General features: G+C 48.7%; 1 protein-coding gene across 3 annotated transcripts in view; it reads right to left on the reverse strand.

The window, feature by feature from the left end:
- PIEZO2 (piezo type mechanosensitive ion channel component 2) overlaps nucleotides 1-18,738 on the reverse strand; it is a 252,900-nt gene extending 234,162 nt beyond the window's left edge. For all 3 annotated transcript variants that reach the window (XM_003587787.6, XM_059881054.1, XM_059881053.1), the window contains exon 1: nucleotides 18,442-18,738. In XM_003587787.6, the coding sequence (XP_003587835.2) occupies nucleotides 18,442-18,505 (64 nt within the window). In that variant the 5' untranslated portion in view covers nucleotides 18,506-18,738. The remainder of the gene's footprint in view (nucleotides 1-18,441) is intronic.
- Between the last annotated feature and the right edge of the window lie 672 nt (nucleotides 18,739-19,410).

A 19,410-nucleotide genomic window follows, 5' to 3' on the forward strand; every position in this document is an offset into this window, starting at 1 on the left:
CTCATCCTCTGTCACCCGCTTCTCCTCCCGCCCTCAATCTTTTCCAGCATCAGAGTCTTTTCCAATGAATTGGCTCTTCACATCAGGTGGCCAAAGCATTGGAGGTTCAATTTTACCATCAGTCCTTCCAATGAATATTCACGACTGATTTCCTTTAGGATTGACTGGTTTGATCTCCTTGCTGTCCAAGGGACACTCAAGAGTCTTCTCCTAGACAGAGATAACATGGGAAATTGAAGCCCCAGTACCTGGACCATTTTTCCTCACTGATCTGAGCAGGAAATTACATCTTGCTCAGCAGAGAAGATTAAAGGTTTGGACTCGGAGGAGAGTTTCCATAATTATTCAAAAAGAATGAGGTTTTTAATTGAATACACCCAATGCCTTAAGTCCACAATCATTTGATTGTTTTGTTGAAAAGAAAAGCCTAAGTAAACCAAAAATGCATGCTGGATTTGTGACTTGGAGTCACAGAACTGCTCTGAATTCAATCACTCTGTCACAAAAAATGCTGGGTCTCACCTTTTCTTCTGTAAGAAGAGGCTCTCAGGATCTGTCCTGGAGGAGCCCCAGGAAGAAAATTCTAGAATATGGGCAGACAAGCTCTTTGGTGAGTATAAGCTGCCAAAATCACAGGAAACAGACTTCAGGATACCTGGCATGCATCATACAAGTACTTTCAGCTTTCAAAGCACTGGATAAGTATACATGGAAGTTTAGTAACTAATCTATTGCCATGGATCTGAGATCCTAACCCCCAGCTTCACTTCCCACCTCTTCCTGAACCCCTTCCACACACCAGACTCCCCTAGGAAAAGGGAACTTTGGATCATCCAAGATAACATTTCATCTCGGAAGAACTTTAAATGGTAAAAGTTTCTCTTTTTCTGAACCAAAATTCTTTGGCCCTCTTCCAACCACCTGCTCCTAACTCTTTCTCACATTCATGCCTCCAAAGGCAACATCCGTGGTATCTTGGTTATGGAGCCTTGAGAAGTCTGGAGACAATGCTCACTGTCTTCCCCATGGCAGGCTCTCTCTCCTTTCCCAGACGGCTCCTGACCTGCCAAGCCCCTAGAGATATTCCTTTCATGGGAACCACAAGTCTGAAGTCTATTAGCACAGAAATGCCACTTGCAAGCATTTGGAAGAACAGCTTGACTAAGAATGACACCCGTACAGTAGACAGCGGGGTCAGGAAACAGAAAAAGACATGAGATTCAGACCCCAGGGCTTGCCATGATTGAGGAAGTGCCAATAAATCACCCACTGTCTTTAATCAAGATTTGGTTTGTTTCCAGAACTTGCAACCAAAAAATAAAGCTCTGAGCCAACACACTGCAAATCAAAATAGACTCATATCCCCTGTTGGAGAGTAAGTGTCTGGGGAGAAGGAAGCCGGAGATCAGAGTTCCTCCTCGAGCCAGTGGACCAGACAGACACCACGCTCTTCAAACTGATAAGATGATGTCCCATCTGTAAAATGCTTCCAGGGACAGATAAAGCTTGACTCAGCGGTTTGTTCCAGCTCTTAGCAACTTCATGGTCACACGCTCCCACACTTTAGCCACCACTTGGCAAATCTCTCCAGCCCGGTTTATCTCAGTCTCCTCAGCTTCTGAGTAGCCAAGGAAGCCCTAGGAGTGAGGTTTGAACAAAATGTACATGACTGTCTGCACAGGGCTCAGGTCTCCCCCGCAGGATCCCACAGAACTCAGAAGGCAGCTTGCCCAAGCTAGGGGATGGTTTACTGAAGGCCAGTGCTTCCTGAGGTTTGACTGTAAAGCTCCTTAACTGCATAAAAATTGTCTTATAAGATATGAGCAAAATTATGTTGGACAACAAGGAGCAACACATTTAGACTGATCCTCCCTCCAGCTGAGACTTGGGGCCTAATGAACCACACGTGGTCCCACACCACAGACCCACGGGGTCCTTCTCCAAAGCAGCAAGAGCCGGGTTATGTGAAAAGTTCAGGCCTCATTTTTCAGCACAAGGATGAAAAGTCAGCCACGAATACACTTCTAAAATGTCTTTTGATCATCCTGCCTACGCATCTCTGAAAAATGCTGCTTTAGGCCAAAACTCACATGGCACTGTGTTTACCCACAGGCCATCCCCTGACTGCTCAGCATCCCCAGCTCTCCCTCTGCAGCCAGTGCACAGACAGGGGACCACAGAGGACAGGGGACAGGCAGGGCTCAAACGTCCTGAGGCTTGCCTGTGGGTCCTCTGTTTCTCTGAGTCTCCCTGGGGTTTGCACAGAGCCGTTCTGATCATCAGGTCCAGACTTGGACATCAAGGTCATGCTGTGTTTATTCATTTTGGCTCCTGACCCAGTGCCCGGCAGAACGCAGGCACCAAAAGTTGCTGATGGAGCTAAAAGCATCCTGGAAACATGCTTTGAGTGGCACTGAGCTTCACCTGAGCCTGCGCTTCCAGACCACAGCCCCCAGAGAGCACTGAGCCCTGCTCACCCTCTGGATTCAGGGTGTCAGAAACAGATCCAGGTCCCAGGTCGCACATGCAGTCAAAATTTCATCCTTTCACAATTCATATGGTATACCTATCATGGTAGAATATCTGTATACAGGAAACCTCCCTGTATTTGCTTCATTTGAGCTATTCAATCTAAACCAATCCACAGGTGTGCAATGAAAAATGTAGATGCTTAGTTATTTTTCCCAACAATGCATAAGATAACCTCTGGTGGTAGGATGTCTGCTATTAACAGCTTTGCTCACTTCCTGGAAGGACGGTTTAATACCCAACTGCTATGGCGCCGGGGCTGAAAGTCACATTTAAACACATATACAAATAGATGTCAAACTAATGTTATTAAAATAGCAATATCATCAAAATAAAAGAAAGAAGGAAAGAAAGAAAGTCTCCCCATTTCATCTTCCAGAAAAAGCTCAGTTCACAAAAGCCTTCTCCCGCTGTCACCCAGTGAGATTCAGGGTCCCCCTTGTTTACCTTGCACAAGCATGCTCCACCTTCCCATTCTTTGTGGGAAGGTGAACTGATTGTCCCCAGTGACCGATCAAGAAGAAATACCCACTGACACGACTTAACCAAACTGTAGTCAGACACTGCCCCCCATGGGGCCCAGGACCTGACAGTGGGAGTGGGACAGTCCTCCCTAAGGGGCTCCAGAGAGCAGACTGCCCTCGGGGAAAACCACTGGGCTGTTCTGTTAAGCCCTGAACCCCTGTAACTTGTTTACCGCTCCCCCCACCCCATGAAAGTGAAGCTCTATCTTCCCAACCTATGAGATGCTGGTGGGTCTTACAGCCAGAGCATCCGCCCTTCTCCCATGGTCCTTGGGATAAAGTCTCTCCTTGTTGAAATCCAAACTGGGTTTTGTATTTCACTAAGGAAATGACTCAAATATTAGCCAACAGGTTAGCTCCTTAGGCGTAGTGTGTGGTGGGGCAGGTCCTCCCCACCACCCACTCCCTCCCGAGGCCCAAGGTGGACAGAACCCAGGAGGTGTCTGGGTGGTGTCCTGCCATCCTTGCTGTTTCCGACTGCTAGCCCCTCAGACAGAATTTCTCAGCCTCGTTCTCTTTCAGTACGTATCACACCACTCCCGGGGCTCTTGTGAAGTATTTGTGTGGTTCAACAACTCCAGCAAAGCCAAGTCCTTGACAATCTTGTGCAGGTATTGTGGAGTTGGCTACATTCAAGTCAGAGATGCGCTGAGTAACCAGACACCATCCAGGTTGATAACTTCTTCCAAAAGCGTGGAAGGAGTCATCGCACATGTCTAGTTGCATCACAGCCTTAAAATACCACCTGAAGATGTGTGGGTTGAAGGAGATTCTATCACTAACATGACGCTTCCCACACACACAAAGTCTAAACCCCTCCACCTGCACTCAAGGTCCCCAAACCTCCTCTCAATCTACTTCCCAAGTTCATATGCAACCCTAGTTGTGCTACTACAGGTCTCTTTGCAGTTACCCAGAGTCATGTGCTAAGGATCTTCCTAAAGCTACCAGAGAACATGCGATCTTATGAGGGATCACGAAAGCCACAGACACTCAAGTCCAAGGCCAGAAGCCCTTGTGAGAAACACGGAAACACTGTTCAGCATCCCTCATAATGCCACCTGTTCCTAAGTGACCTCCCCTCTCTCTGTGCAGCTCACAGTCAGAGGTCCTCAAAGAGGTGACAGCTTCAGGTCAGGCTGTCCCCAGCCCATCCCTTCAGGAGCATCTCCCCAGCCCCAGCTCTGCTCTGTGCACCTCTGTCTCATTCTGTTGCCAGCCTGTGGACCACTCGGGACTGAATCATGATTTCGGTCCTCAGGGCCAAGGAATTGGTTTCATTCAGAAGGAACAGGCAGAAAACAAACCCCAGAGGGTCTTTCCAAGAAGTAATCACGGAGTCAACTCCAGGTGAAGGTGCCTGGGCCTGCCTTCCTTTTCACCCTGAACCCTGTCCAGATGCCAAGGGAAGCAAGGCTCCATCTCTGATTCCTCCAGCCCCAGGGCTCCTCCCTTGACCTTCAGGTCCAGAGCTCCCCAGCTTACCTGATCTTGTTGTTTTATTGTTTGTTTAGATGTGCCTTGCCTTCCTCCATAAAGGATGCAAAGGAGCCTCTATAAGCAATATTAGAAACAACAAAGGCTAGAAATCAAAAAGAAGATGCTGCAAGGTCCAATGTATATAAAGCATTATGCAAAGGGGAGACTGTTGAGAAAAAAAAAAAATCAAGACAGAAATATGTTGTGCTGCTGAAGCCATCTGGAATTGGAAAAACATGCTATAGCAACACTCTGGAAAGAAAAAAGCATTTTAGTAAATCTGCAGTTACCCACCCACACAATATGAAATGCTATCAAGTTATGACTTCATGTGTTGAATGAAGGCTCAGTTTCTGATTAAAGCGTTTAATTATTCCTCACAAAATCCAAAAGAAAAAAATGAACTAAATGGCTCATTGATATTGAAAAAACTAAGTTAAATTGGGAGTAAAGTGACTTTATTCTAAAACTCACTATTGAAATGAATTTTCATAGAACTGGAAATATTTAACACATGGTTAAAATGTATTTCAGAAAACTTAATCTTTCTAAATAAATGGCACAAAAATATATCAGAACATTGTTTCAAATTAACTAAGACAAGTTTTATTGAATTCTAGTAAGCGACAGACAACTCAAACCTTTTGCTTACAAAACTGGGAAAATAAACTGAACCTCTTGCATCATGGCAACCCCAGCTCTTCAGATTCTCCTCCACCAAGTTGAAAGCCAAGTCATATTTTAGACCTAAAAACACTCTGCCCAATGAAAAGACATTTTTATGCTGAACTTTTATAGCTGGAGAGGGTAAGTCTATCTAAATTTATGTGGTCTCAGGAGATATATTTTCTCAACAATTTTACAAAGACTTGATTAAATGAGCTCCCTTGGGTGAAATATGCATAATTTATCTAGAAAACCAATAGACAGTCATTGTAACAATTAATATGTTATTTTCTACAGACCTAATGATGTGTCAATGTAGACCTAGCAACGGCAACATCATACTCTTCAGAGCCAGAGACTGCTCATAGGGGAACAGGAAAACGTGGGAAATCTCACTCAACTCTGCTGTAGATCTAGAACTGCTCTAAGGAAGAAAGTCTACAAAACTGAAAAATAAACATAATAAGCTAAGAAAGTACCCTATAAAAATACAGTCACTGTCTGTAATCATTGCCATCTTCCAACATTTATTATAACAGACTTTAAAAGAATTATGAAAGTGAAAAATGACTAATGTCCAGAGTACGATGATGCCTTCAATATCAGGCCATGTCCTGTTTGGTGGTATGTGATTCTAGAAACTTCTAGGGGTGTGAGGGCTCCCATGAGGGCCAAGTTCCTCTGAGCCCCAGAGACACTGGAGGAAGCTCTATAGAAAAACTTCCAGAAGGTGGCTTCCAGAAGGCGTGAAAACACACTTCCATAACACTTGGCTGATTTGTTCCTTGGGTGTGAATAGATAAAACTTGCAGACTTCTTTTCCAACCCCATGGTACTGAGTCAGAAATTATTTTCTGTGTGGAAGCAGAACACAATACCTAAAGTGGAAGGAGATCTGGTCAAATCATAAGGAGATCTTCAGATGGGAAAACCTTCAGAAATCAAGAGGAGACAGATGCTGATCAGCTAAGGGAACCTAAGGGCTCAGCCTGGTTGAAGTTAGGTGAGTCATGATTGTATTGAGCACTTAGGGGAAAAGCTGGCTTTACCACCTAAGGGACCATAAAACGTTCCTTCAGTCTATAGGGCTCACAGCACAATCTGTGAAGGCAACACACAGGATTTTTCTGACTGGTCAGTGAGCACACATTTGAGTCCTTGGGAATCCTCCAACAATACAAGTTTTGTTTACAATGCTTTCCCAACATTTCACTCATCACCTACATCGCTAGGTCCTAAAATTGTTTCCAAAGTCTAAGAATCAAGTCTTTCTAGTTGAGACAGAACATTAGCCTTTGAATATTTATTGGTCTATGGGATCCAAATGTGGCATCTACTTGAAAGATCCAACTAATGTTTCAAAAAGGTTGGGTGGGAAGAGCTTGTGGGATTAATGGGCTTCTTCTTCAGGTGTCGGTCTTCACAAGGAAGAGCATCACCAGGTCCAAGAGGGACGTGAAGTCAGTGCCTCTGCTTCCAAGAGGCTGAATGCCACCAGGCGAGCCATGTTCAACCCCATACTCCACCACCAAGGGATACAGAGGCTGCATTCAAAGGCCTTCAGAGAGCAGCTTCTCAGCTTCACCTCCTTTGACTCAGAGCACTAAGCTTCTTTTTATTTCCTAGCTGCAAGGCTGAAAGTTTACATTGTCAGCATACATGTAGCAATTTTTATATTTCCTTCAATCCCCATAAACTTCTTGACACATTTCACCCAGCTGATGTTTCTTTTTACCTCTGTAAGCCCGTCCTCTGCTCATTCTACTTGTGTGAATTATTTCTCCAGGCAGTGTGATCACTGCAAATGGGCACACTTGGGGCAAGGCTTACCCACGTCACCCAGCCACAGGTGACCCCAACCGCTCTGGTCCCCAGAGCACAATCTTAACTACTCTCAACTACCCTCTATGGGTTCTGGAGGCAGGCACTGTCCAAAGCTTGTCCTCTTTCACACCTGTTCCCTTTTCATTTCACGGCACAATGGAGGTGCCTGGAGTGAGAACCCCAAGATGTGGTAGCATCACTCATCTCCAACTGGCCTCATATGGGAACAAACTCTTCCAAACAGCATTAGAACATCAGAAAAAAATAGTAAGACTCGATCAATTGCACCCAAACTTTGGAACTCGTTCAAAGGCCAGACAATGGTGGAAAGTTTCATAAAAGAAATAATGTAAAAAGAAAAAAAAATACCATCACGAAGCGGAATGAGAGGCATGATAGATGCCTTACATTCCCTTATTTTATTGTAAGATTGTTTCTTAAGGATGAATCACTGATACAACTTCAGATTGGGTACACTGTTTCATGTGAGTCTTTAACATAAAGAATGAGTCAAATAAAAACAGTCATCTGTCAGGTGGGGTTAGTTACATGAAGAAGAGACTTAAGCACCCAACTCTACAGGAAGAATCTGCAGTTCAAGTAAACATCTTAGATATCATTGCAGGCAGAGTGGGACCCAGGGCAAGAGACACAAATGTTAATCTACAGGAGGATTTTTAATTCTTCACCTTGACAACAAACACCACAAATAAATCTATCCTTGGGGAAGCTGGCATCATGTCACATAGTTATATAACTGCTGTTCTGCCTTGAGAACCTCTAAAGGGAGTGAGGGGGGAAGCCTGAACAGTCTGACTTATAACAAACTAAAAAAGATGAAAAGAATAGTTCTTTGGGTGGGTGGAGGAGCAGTAGAGCAAATATTAGCATCTGATTACAAATAAAACCAAGTTACTATGACTCACAACTGACAAACCCCTCTTCAAAAGTAATTCAGCAATGTATAGCAAATAGAATAAAATGTGCATATTCTTTGATCAGCTCCTAAAAGTCGATCTAAAAAAGTGGCAGCCTGGATGGGAGGGGAATCTGAGGGAAAATGGATATGTGCATATGTATGGCTGAGTCCCTTTGCCATTCACCTGAGACCATCACAACACTGTTAATTAGCTATATCCCAATACAAAATTTAAAAGTTTTAAAAAAGAAAATCAACCTATTATGGCTTAATTTAAAAATCATCAAATGATAACTGTCTTTGCCTATTTATGTTTTAAAGAACTATATTTGCAACTTTCTCTGCTAAAAGCTAATTTGGCCTCTTTGGGTTATATTAACAATGAAATATGAAGGTAGCTGAAGCACAGAATGAGAAGAGGACAAGAATGTGGTTCTCGACATCAGTGCAGCATTTCAACCAGAGTATCACTGGACCCAGCTCTCCATCACAGACACGCTGAGGCTGCCCCGTGTCCTGCCAGCTCCAGATCACTCTGGGGAGTAAATGGAGCAGGTGACTGTGTTAAAACAGCTTTCCCTTCCTTAGCTTAAAAGATATGAAACTATTCATCTCTGAGTTTGTAACAGCAAATAAACAACTGTATGAATGTGAAAGCAATGAAAAATCAACCATGACCTGAAATTATTAACAAGTTGATACTTCATAAAGTCATAGTGGTTTTGGTAATCAAAATATAAGTTTGGAGGCCAGGTTTGATCCATATTCTTATTTGGAATTGCTGTTAGATGACTCTTGAGAGTGCCTTGGACTGAAAGAAGATCAAACCAGTCAATTCTAAAGGAAATCAACCCTGAATATTCATTGGAAGGACTGATGTTGAAGCTCAAGCTCCAATAACTTGGTCACTTGATTTGAAGAGCTGACTCACTGGAAAAGACCCTGATGCTGGGAAATATTGAAGGCAAAAGGAGAAGGGGGCGACAGAGGATGAGATGATTAGATAGCATCACTGACTCAATGGACAGGAGTTTGAGAACTGCGGTGATAGTGAAGGATGAGAGAGCCTGGCATGGTGCAGTCCACAGAGTCGCAAAGAGTTACACATGACTAAGTGACTGAACAACAACAATTCCAATGTGTTGACTAAAAGGTATGGTTTTCTAGTCATCCTTTCTAATATTGAAAGAAAGTGTGTGTAGAAATATTACTGGAGAATCAGGAAAATATTCCTTAGCCTGGAGCACCTTGTTTCTAGAGAGTGTAATTAAGGAAGAGTGTTTCCATGACTTGGCAAAGGCCCACAGCTCCTTATGAACAGGATGGAGACTTGGTCTTCAGACGTTCAGACCAGGCCACTTCCCAAAACACGTGCTGTGCAGATCCCCAAGCACAGCGGTGTGCTCCTACTGAGATGCCGGAGCGGCACCTGCCCGCAGGTGGGCACTGTCCTGGGGCAGCAGGAGGAGACAGGACTTGGGTTAGCTCAGATCTATAACCTGTTCCCAGGGCACTCTGCTTCCAACTTCTCAGCTTGCTAAGGTCCTCCATCCATCCTCCTCTCCTGCACCTGTGGCCAAAACTGCTGACTTGGAGGATTCAACCACAACGGAAAACAGATCAATTCGTGTGGTTCCAGGAGAGCTAAAAACATCTTAAAAAATAATATGCACTTCAAGGATGATGCTCCGGGCAAGCTCTACCATCTCAAGTGAGTTTTTCTTTCTCTATTCACTGCAAAGCAAGTAAAAGGTATTAATTGTCCTACTGAGGAAATTCACATTTAGGAAAGTTGCAGAGCATTCAGATCAGACCATCATGAATTTTACATTCAAAGATGTAAAAACCCAGAGCGTAAGATGCTAGACTAAACTTTTTTTTTTTCAGACTTCTGAGATATTCAAGGGAAAAAACTTAGCCCGTGAATTCATCATCAATCAATCGGCATTATTTCTTCCGTGTTCACTGTCGGTCACAGCCCTGGCTGGGCAGCTGAAGGGCAATGTTGGGACACATCTTTGCAGTTCAAAAACCTACAAATACCTGTTTACTATCTACTATGTGTTAGGTAGTAGGTTTAGTGCTGGGGATGGCATGAAAGATCACACAGGGTACTGGAACTTGCAGACACTTGGAAGGGAAGAGAGAGATCATGTAACTCAGTACATAAGTCTGTGATTATATAAAGCCAAGTGGCAGGGGAACACAGAGGAGATGGCTCAGCCTGCCTAGAAAGAAGGACTAAAGGTGAGCAGATGTCCCCTTGTTTCCAAGGCAAAAAACAAGCAATGGCCCAGAGGCCCCCTAGCCTATCCGACTTGAGGGGCATCCAGACATTCCTTCAATCGGGCCTTCTTCTGTAGCTTCCTTGAAGTTGATTGCAACTGCAATTTAAGGAGTAGGTCCTCAGACTCCCCCCCAGACAATAATAATGCCTAAATTCTGAGCCTACACCTGACAAGGAGACCCACGTTTTATTAGGTATTTACCACAGGCTAGGCACTGCACCAAGAGCTTCAAAAGTACTGTCAGCAATGCTCTGAGCTAGGTACTACGACTAACAACTTGGTTTACAAGGGAAATCACTGAAGAACAGAGAGGTTAAGCATTTTGATGAATGTCACACAGCTAGTATGACAGGCCAAGATTGGTATCTAAAACATTCAGACTTTACAACCCAGGCATTTCCCCTTAGACATCAGAAACCATGCACTACAAATAAGAGAAGGAGGAAGAGAAAGAACTTCTGTGTTCTTTCCTGTGTAAGGAGCTAGCCCTGTGAAGATGTGCGTCTTTTGGCACCAGAGCTCTTCTTGGTGAACCTCCAAATGCCCAGGGGCATTCTGGTCCCCTAAAAGTAGCCATGACATCTCACCCAGCGTCCATACCCCACGTTGTCCCATTCACCCAAGATGCTCATCCCACCCCAGCTGGGTGACAGGAGTGTAACAAGCTGATTGAACAAATCACATAAACACAAGGATGAGGAACTGTTGTCTTATTTTTCCACAAATATCTACACTTTAGATGAAGGAACTTTTGGCTCACACAAACGTGGTGGGAAGTGAGCAGAAGCACAGGAGCCCCTCCTAGAGGTGGGCGTCTCTGCAGGGAGCAGCTCCCTGAGTTTTCCTGGCATCCTGAATCCAGAACCGCCACTCGGAGGCTCCACAACCAACAGCTGGGCCAGAGCCAGCTCTGTGTTTCCCCTTCCTTACCCCCTCACCCCCAGACGCTCCCACACAGGTTCCTCAGGCTCCTGTCTGTATAAACTGGGGAACCCGGGCGCCCCTTTGGAGGTTAGAGCGCCTCCTCTGGGTCACAGTCTGCCCCTCACATGTGGGAGCTGCTGGAACTCCAGCCTAGAAGCCGAGGGCGGAGTTCCGCGAAGATAGATCCGCAGGTCTGCAGGCACCTAAGCCACCCTCCCCACAGGAGGCAGAGACCGACATCTGGACATATATTCCCCGTCTCTCCTTCTCACCCCTGTGGCAGAAGCCCCTTCCCCGATCCTCAGCTGAACTCACACCAGCCCAAACGAAGATGACATTCCCCAGACTCCCGAGCAGTCAGAGGTGAATGACATTATCAGGGTCAGGCTCCTGGGATGTGAAGAGCAGTGAATCACGTGACCTCCAGGCTGTGTCCTGGGAAGGTGGGAAAGGGGTCCCTCCCGTGTGTCCTCCTTCCGTCCTCCAGCTGGAGTGGACGTGTGACCAGTAACTTGAACCCCGGGAAAGGATGCAACTCCTGCGGCAGAACAGAGCGCTGACCGCTGTCCTGGACCACCTCCCAGAGCACAGAGAGCATGCGCACTGCATCCCGACAGTGAGGCGAAGAAAGTTCATTCATTTCAGCCTCAATACCCTGCTAACCTACATTGACAAGGGGACGCGTCTTTGCTTCGAATGGACTGAAAGGGCCATTTGTCACCTAAAGAAAGCATCTCCTGGCTTCAAGCCAGGCCTGCGCACCTGCTGGGTCAAGGCCACGCCTGGTGGGGAGGTGGGCGTGGCCATGGGGCTTTGGCTGATTGCTGCGCTGAGGTTGGACGGTGATGGACGGGAGGAAAGCTCAAGGTCTCTGGACCACTGAGTAGATTGCGGGAGTGGGCGGAAGGCTTCCAACAGTGGAAGGCACGTGGCTCAGCACACGGGAAGGATGGACAGGGCCCAAGAGGCCAAGACAGAGACTTGAGGCTCCCTGGCACTGCAGGACACACAGGGTGTGAACACAGGCAATGCTTCTGTAAACTAGGGTGAAAGGGCAAAGACAAACGTAGGTGGACATCTGTGGATGTGATGTGTGATCTGGACAGAATTTCAGTTTTGGGCAGTGGTACCCAATGTCTCACCAGAAATGTGCAGGGTCAGCAGTGCAGGAAAGCTTTCACTGAGCACACAGGAGGTGTCTGCAGGGCAAAGACAGGGCCTGGCAATGATGGAGTCAAGTCTAAGGGTAGGGAAGGGGCAGTTCAAAGGGTCAGAATCCTCTGAGTTTGGTCACAGAGTGAATAACTCCCTGTGAGAGAGGTGGAGGCTCAGCATAACCTCCACCACCATCCCTAGTCCCCCATGACTGGTGAAATCGCCACAGAAAACCGGGACTAACCACATGGATACACAGCTTTGTTCTTCTTAATGAAAAGTGTGGAAAACTTGAAACTCATACAGAAAAAAGTTGAATATCCCCTCATCCTGTTGCGCTGTATGTAGTCGCTCAGTTGTGTTCAATTCTTTGTGACCCCATGGACTGTAGCCTGCCAGGCTCCTCTGTCCATGGGATTCTCCAGGCAAGAATACTGGAGTGGGTTATCATGCCCTCCTCCAGGGGATCTTCCCAACCCAAGGATCAAACCCAGGTCTCCCGCATTGCAAGTGGATTTTTTTAACCATCTGAGCCACCAGGAACACCCAAGAATACTGGAGTGGGTAGCCTGTCCTTTCTCCAGGGGATCTTCACAACCCAGAAATCAAACCAGGGTCTCTTGCACTGCAGGCAGATTCTTTGCCACCTGAGCTGGCAAAGGGAAGCGCTATAATATTCTAGTTTAATGCAAAAGTATGACCACCAGCAAAGCGGAAAAGAAGAATCCAACAATAGCTTATGAATCAGGAACTAGCACCATCCCGCACAATGAAAGAAGGCAGATAAAAATCTGTATATTCTGCAGGAGCCTGGGAAAACATTTTAAAATTGCTAGTATACTTAGTTGTTTTAATCTACCAATAAATAGGAAAATGCATATTTGCATGTTATCATTCCTAAATTCCCATTAGATAATTATTGGACAGTTCAAAAATTATGAAATTGCTAAAACTGTATGTCTGATACGCTCTTTACACAGACACTTAGCATGTGGTCTTCTCATTTTCTTGATCCTGCCATGTCTGAGTGGGTCTAAAAGGCCATGTGAGGGGCTGATGAAAATGACAAGCTTCCTCTAGGTTTATCTCTTACAGCCAAATATTTTTTAAGTGTTTTCCAATTCAACCTTGTGTCTAGCCTCCATTCAATCAGATATTTGCTTTATTTTGTTGACCTGATTCCTCATCCTCAAACAACTGTTTATATCTGCAAATCCTACAGAAGTTAGTTTTACATTCTATGCATCCTATCATCATATGTTTCTTCAATCAAGCACTCATTAACCATCTGGCTACACTTACACTATTCTAAGTTCTCCTGGACATTTATGGAAAAATTATAATGTGATATACATGCTGTTACTATGCAACTTCATAAACAACTAACTTGTACTAGCACAAGATCTAAAAGGGAAAAGGCCATGTAAACACAAATAAAGGAAAAAAATAAGATCACATTAAAGGCTATGAAAATGGTGGTATAGCATCAGGAAGACAAAAGTAAACTGTCAGTACAGTTCTAGGGAGAATCTATTATTTAATCAGAATGTGATGCAGATATACAAACTACTAAACAAACTGGCAGAAAAGTCCTGATTATTAGAAATTCTCCTGCCACACACAAACCAACTTTCAATGGAACAATCTGGCTCTAGATTTCGGTACCAAACTCTTTTCATACAAACCCTATCTACACAGCCCAGGCTCCTATGACTCACGGTCTGTTAACTTCTGCCTGGACCTCCCTCACACCTTCCTGCCACTCTCCTCCCAAAGGCAGCCAGGATCCCTCCCTCTAGGAGAACCTGCAGTGTGTCAGGCGTTACCCAAGACGTGCAGGGCACACTCTCTCACAACTAACCAAGGAAGGAAGTGTTAACATCTCCAATGTGCAGAAAGAAGACAAAAACAAACAGGCTGAACCAGCTCTGTGATCAGAGGCAAGATCTGAATGGAGGTCTCTAAAATTGTGGAGTCACCAAACCCTCTCCCCAAAGTTATCTCTGATGATAGGCACACATGGCCTGTAGAGGGACAGACCAATGACAATCTATGGGGTGGACACATGGCTCCAGCTTTCACTGCCCGACTAACAAAATCCTCTTGCCTGCCTATGTTTATGAAATATTTTATTTTAGGTTTAAGCTATACATTCCTGATCCTTTTCACTGGCACTCTTGTCCTTGCTGAAAGTAATAAATAGTATCTATCTGTCTAAGCTTCAGAAGGTGTGACAGAAAAGAAAGCGATTTCAAACTGCCAAAGCTCGCTTCATCAGCTGAGACCTCCTCCTCCATCTAAGAGCTACAGCAGAGGCAAGGGGGAGACCTTGCTCAGGCTTCACTGGTAATTCTTGGAGTATGTGTAAATGTGGCTGCAAAATGACACATGCTGCAGGGGCAATATATTACGCAATAGGGAGGAAATTATATTCAGATACGGCCACATGCATGCATATTCCAAAAATGACTCCATGGTTTTGCTCACTTTAAGCCAACTATCTCTAAAGGGAATTTTGGAGATTCTTGCTGGATTTATGAGATTATCCAAGTGGGACTTGCCCACATAGCACTAACTGGTTGGCTGGTTCTTTTTGTAACTAACAGTCTCCTATGTGGCTCTGGTCACTTCGTTTAGGGACATCATAAGTTCATGGTGCCCTGTGGCTCTGTCTCTCCTGGGCCAACCCGTTCTGTCCAAGCTAGGTTCCCCTCTCCCCAAAAAATAACGTTAAGTCAGCTCTTCCAGGAAAGACATGAGGAGACTCCAGGCAACAGCAGCCAAGACGGAACGAGTGGTCAGCAGCATGCCAACCAGCTCCCAGCCCTGGAATGGACTCAAATGTAGACTTAGAGTTGAGTGGGATGGTGGAGTCAGGCTAAAAGATAATATACATAAAAATATTTCTAAAGTGCTCAATGGTGACCAGATATTATTATGATTATTAAAGATTGCATAATATAATGGAAGGGTTTATCTAGGTTCTCCTTTGTGTATAGTTTGAGGAAAAATAATCAGGGTGGCTACTCAAGCAGTCACAGACAGTTTTGGAGATCTTCAAAATGTTCATTTACTATTGATATAGAAAATCTGTCACTGGATGTCTACTTTGGATGCTAAACAACATATTACATCATACTGTATTATATTACATTATGCTACGTTATGGTTTTGTTCTGCTTTAAACACTCAAGAGCCACCTAATGCCGGCTTGAAAGAGGACTGATTTCACTTATTGTTTCTCTGTAACAGGACAAGAAAGAACTCTTAAAACATCAGATTAAGCACAATGGCAGTTAATGTTTAGCAACCATCCTTAGGGGAAGAGAGGTGGACATCCATCTGCAGAAACATTTCAACATGGATGGTGGAGGGGTGGATAAAAGACAAAGGCCTGAGCTTCTGCAAAGGCTTAGCTTTGAAGACTGCCTCCGCCAGTTACAAAAATAGACGACTAAAACGTAAAAATCGATTCTAATGGCAAGCGGATCACTGCACTCTCCATGTCCAGGATATTAGGGAAATCTGAATATTTGATTTAGTAGCACCCTGGGAGCCGGGGAGCCTGAAAACCCTCAAATAACCTTGAAAATATCCACTTCCTGTAGAAGAGAATTGAATGCCTACATCAGGCGACACCCACCCAGCAGCCTCGCGTCCTGCAGTTAAAGTACAAAGACTAGAAGGCGCGCAGCAGCCGTCGGAAGTGGGTTGTCTTTCCTCACCAAGCGGCGAGGGGTCAGTGGCGGGAGTCAGTGCTCAGGTCCTCCCTAGAGCTCCGCTCTCATCCAGGCGGTGGGGCGGGTTGGCGGGGTGGGGCGGAAGTCTGAGGTCCGAGGTCTCAGACCTTCCCCTTCCTCTCCAAGGGAGGGGGAGCAACGAGAGATAACCTAAGGCCCCACCCAGCGCCAGCAGCCCGCCCCCACACACAGTCACACTCGCACGCCCCAGGTGCGCAGCTACACACACACACACACACACACACACACACACACACACACACACACACTCGCACACCCCGGGGGGAATCCTGAGGATTGGGCTGGAAGGGGAAGGCGGCGAGGCTAGAGCCAGGATGCTGGACCGCGGGCGGCCGGGTCGTCCTCGGTTCCGGGATGCCGCTCTCCCGCCGGGAAGGTCGGGGACCCGTGGGGCGCACGTGCGAGTCCCCTCCCCTATCGAGCCTGGCTGGGCCCAGTGCGCCCCCGGCGGTGACCGCATCGCGGGGCTCAGGGGCGCTGGGAGGAGGCCAGGGGAGGGACGAAGCGGCCCCGAACGATGGCGGGATCCCACCCGCACGACCGTTGTCCCCGCTCCTACAGGCGCCCCGGGGAACCTGTGGCTCTCGCCTCGAGCCTCGGGCTCCAAATCTGGAAAGTGCCCAGTGCCCGGCCCTCGAGGGCTCAAAGCTAACCCTCCTGCAGAACGGTTTTGCGGTGTAGACCCCCAAGATGAGTTGGAATGACGCGACCCCACCCCAGAGGCCGCGGACCTCCAGGGGAAGTCGGCAGGCTCTGCAGCTGCCATGTTCAGCGCGAGGTCGCCGGCCATCAGCGGGTAATCGCTGCTGTCCTGTCGCTCCGCTAGGTGTGCGTCGCAGGTAACCACCGGCAGTCCCCAGGAGCTGCCACCCCTCCGAACCTGGTGGGGTGGGGGGGGAGGGAGGTGGGGCCGGAGGGACGCGCAGGATGGGGCAGAGCCACTCCCCACCTCACTGACTACACGAGTCGGCCCCACACCGAAAGCCCCCGCTTAAGCCGGGCGCGGTGTCAGGCCCTGCAGAGACACGCGGTCCCTGGACAGGACGCGACCTGAGAAGCAGCCGCACAGTGTCCCTGATCGATTTCCCAAACTGGCGGGGACAGACGCCCATAGGAACTTCGTGGGAGCCGCGCTCCTCGCCGGCAGAGCGATGCTCAAGGACAAAGATGCCCGCAGAAGGGTCCTGCCCGGAAACTCGAGTGGCAAAGAGGCCGCGACCGCCTCCGCGCTGGCCCCTCCTCCTGCCCAGGGACCAGGCCTCTCGCCTCTCCGCAAGCCTTCTCGGTTTTCCGCTCAGGTTTCTTGTGTGTTAATACTCGGCCCCATAATCCCCCCCAGGAGCTGGGGTCAGCCCTCAGGAAACCCACCCAAGCCCCCTTCCGATAACGTCCCTATTTAGCACAGGTGTGACCTTGATCCTCCACCTCTCGCAAAATGGACAAAGGTGGCTTTTTCCGCATGGGTCTGGCTCTCCTTGCAAACGCAATTGCTACTTGTTAAGACGTGTCCTCCTTTCTAGCTCCGGTGCGAACAGGTGAGGGCTAAGCGCCCACAGTCACCTTAGCGAGGTTCAGTGTGGCACTTCTACTAGAGGAGAAATTGGGCCCCTCTGACTCCAAGCCCGCGCCCCGCGGGTGTCTTAAGACCTGAAGGCCGGTGGCTTTTCACGCCCTACCGGCCGCATAAAAACAGTGAGATCCTTGCCTGGGAATCCGGGAGGCTCCCTCTGGCCTCGCTTAAACCTCGGAATCCCAGCGCAGCTACAGATCAGTCTGGACCGCGCGGGAGCGGAGCTGGGCCTCCGTTTCTGCAGCCTCTGCGTCCAGCAGTTTTGTTGTAGAGGCTTTTGTGTGAGTAAAGCCAGCAACTTCAGGGCACCGCTTCCCTGCGCGACCCGAGTCCTTCCCTTCTTCCCCCCAGGGGCTGGGACACGGGATGGGGCAGAGGTGGCCTAGAAACCCTCTGGATGCGCCGAGCGTCCTTCGTCCAGGGACAGGGGGAGGGTGCTCTTGTATAAACCTGGGAAGGGGTCTACAACTACCTTCCAGGCGGATTCGCATCCATTGTGCACGAGTCAGCACTCCACAAAAATTTCCGTGTGTTACTAAACTCAGCTCCGTCTCCAGCACTGGCCGATCTGGCCGCCCTGACTGTGAAGCTGGACGGTTAAGACCCTGATCATACAGACCCCGTTCGTGCGCCCCAGAGCGAGAATTGAAAGTGCCGGGCTTCGGCACCCAGACCGCGGAGCTGACTCCCCGAACCGGGTCTCGGGCACTCGAGCTGGTGATCCGGGTTTGCTCTGAAGCCCGTCCCCTCCCCAAGCGCCCCCTCCCCTCTCGTGGACCCTCGGAGAGAGGGAGACACTCACCTACTGCCAGGCAGATGGGGAGCAGCAGCCTGAAGACGAGCCCGCACACCACTTCCGAGGCCATCGCGTCGGTCCCGCGAGTCCGAGCAAAGGGTCTCTAGGACTGGGGTGCCAAGCCCATGCCCTCTTAGGGCCTCCTGCGGCCGGCGGCTCGCAGCCGCCTGGGCATCGCCTCGGCTAGAGCCGCGGCGCCGTGCGCCCCGAGGGCGCGCTCTCCGCTTTCCTGGCCGCGCCTCTCCGCTCTCCCGGCCGCCGCTCACCAGGCCCTAGGAAGCCCCTTCGTCGGGCGCCCGACCCCTCACGCCCGACCCATCCAGTGTGGACTCCCCGATCCGGTGCCGGAGGTTTCTGCAGCGGATGCCAGAGGCTGGAGCCGGGGACCAGGCACTTCGAGAGGGTCCCGCGAGGCGGCGCGGCGAGAAAAGGGGAAAGGAGGGCGTGCTGTCCTTTTGGCGACTCCCGGGATGTCGCTCACGGGCAGCGGGGGCCTTCTCCGTGGAGTCTTCTCAGAATAGAGGTGACGGCGCGGCCCTCGTTCGGCCTGAGCTCTCGGAGCGGCCCTGGCCCCGAGCGGCCCCGCGGTGGCTCCCTCCGCGGTCTTCGGTTCAGCCTCTGCGCCCCCGGGCTTCGGGCCGGAGACAGCGGCGCGCTGGCGGCAGGACTCGCGTAACCATTCCCGACTGCTCGGGGCTCCCTGACGGGTCGGCAGCGGGGCGCGCGAAGGGGCAGCCTCCACTCGCTCCTCCTCGGCCTCGACTTAAAGGAATAAAATGAAAAACGAACGCCGCCCGGCGGCCAGCGCGCCCCCGCCCCACGCAGTGCAGCCTCGCCCTGGCGGCGCAGCCCCGGCTCCGGGCGGGCGCTCACTTCTCCACCTTCAATGAAACTTTCGAAGCCGCGCTCGCGGACGGGCGTGCGCGCCGGCCAATGGGAGGTGGCTTGGGGCGGCGCGGGGTCCCGCCCCTGGAC

This window comes from Bos taurus, chromosome 24 (genome assembly GCF_002263795.3).
Source record: "Bos taurus isolate L1 Dominette 01449 registration number 42190680 breed Hereford chromosome 24, ARS-UCD2.0, whole genome shotgun sequence".
Lineage (NCBI taxonomy): Eukaryota > Metazoa > Chordata > Mammalia > Artiodactyla > Bovidae > Bos > Bos taurus.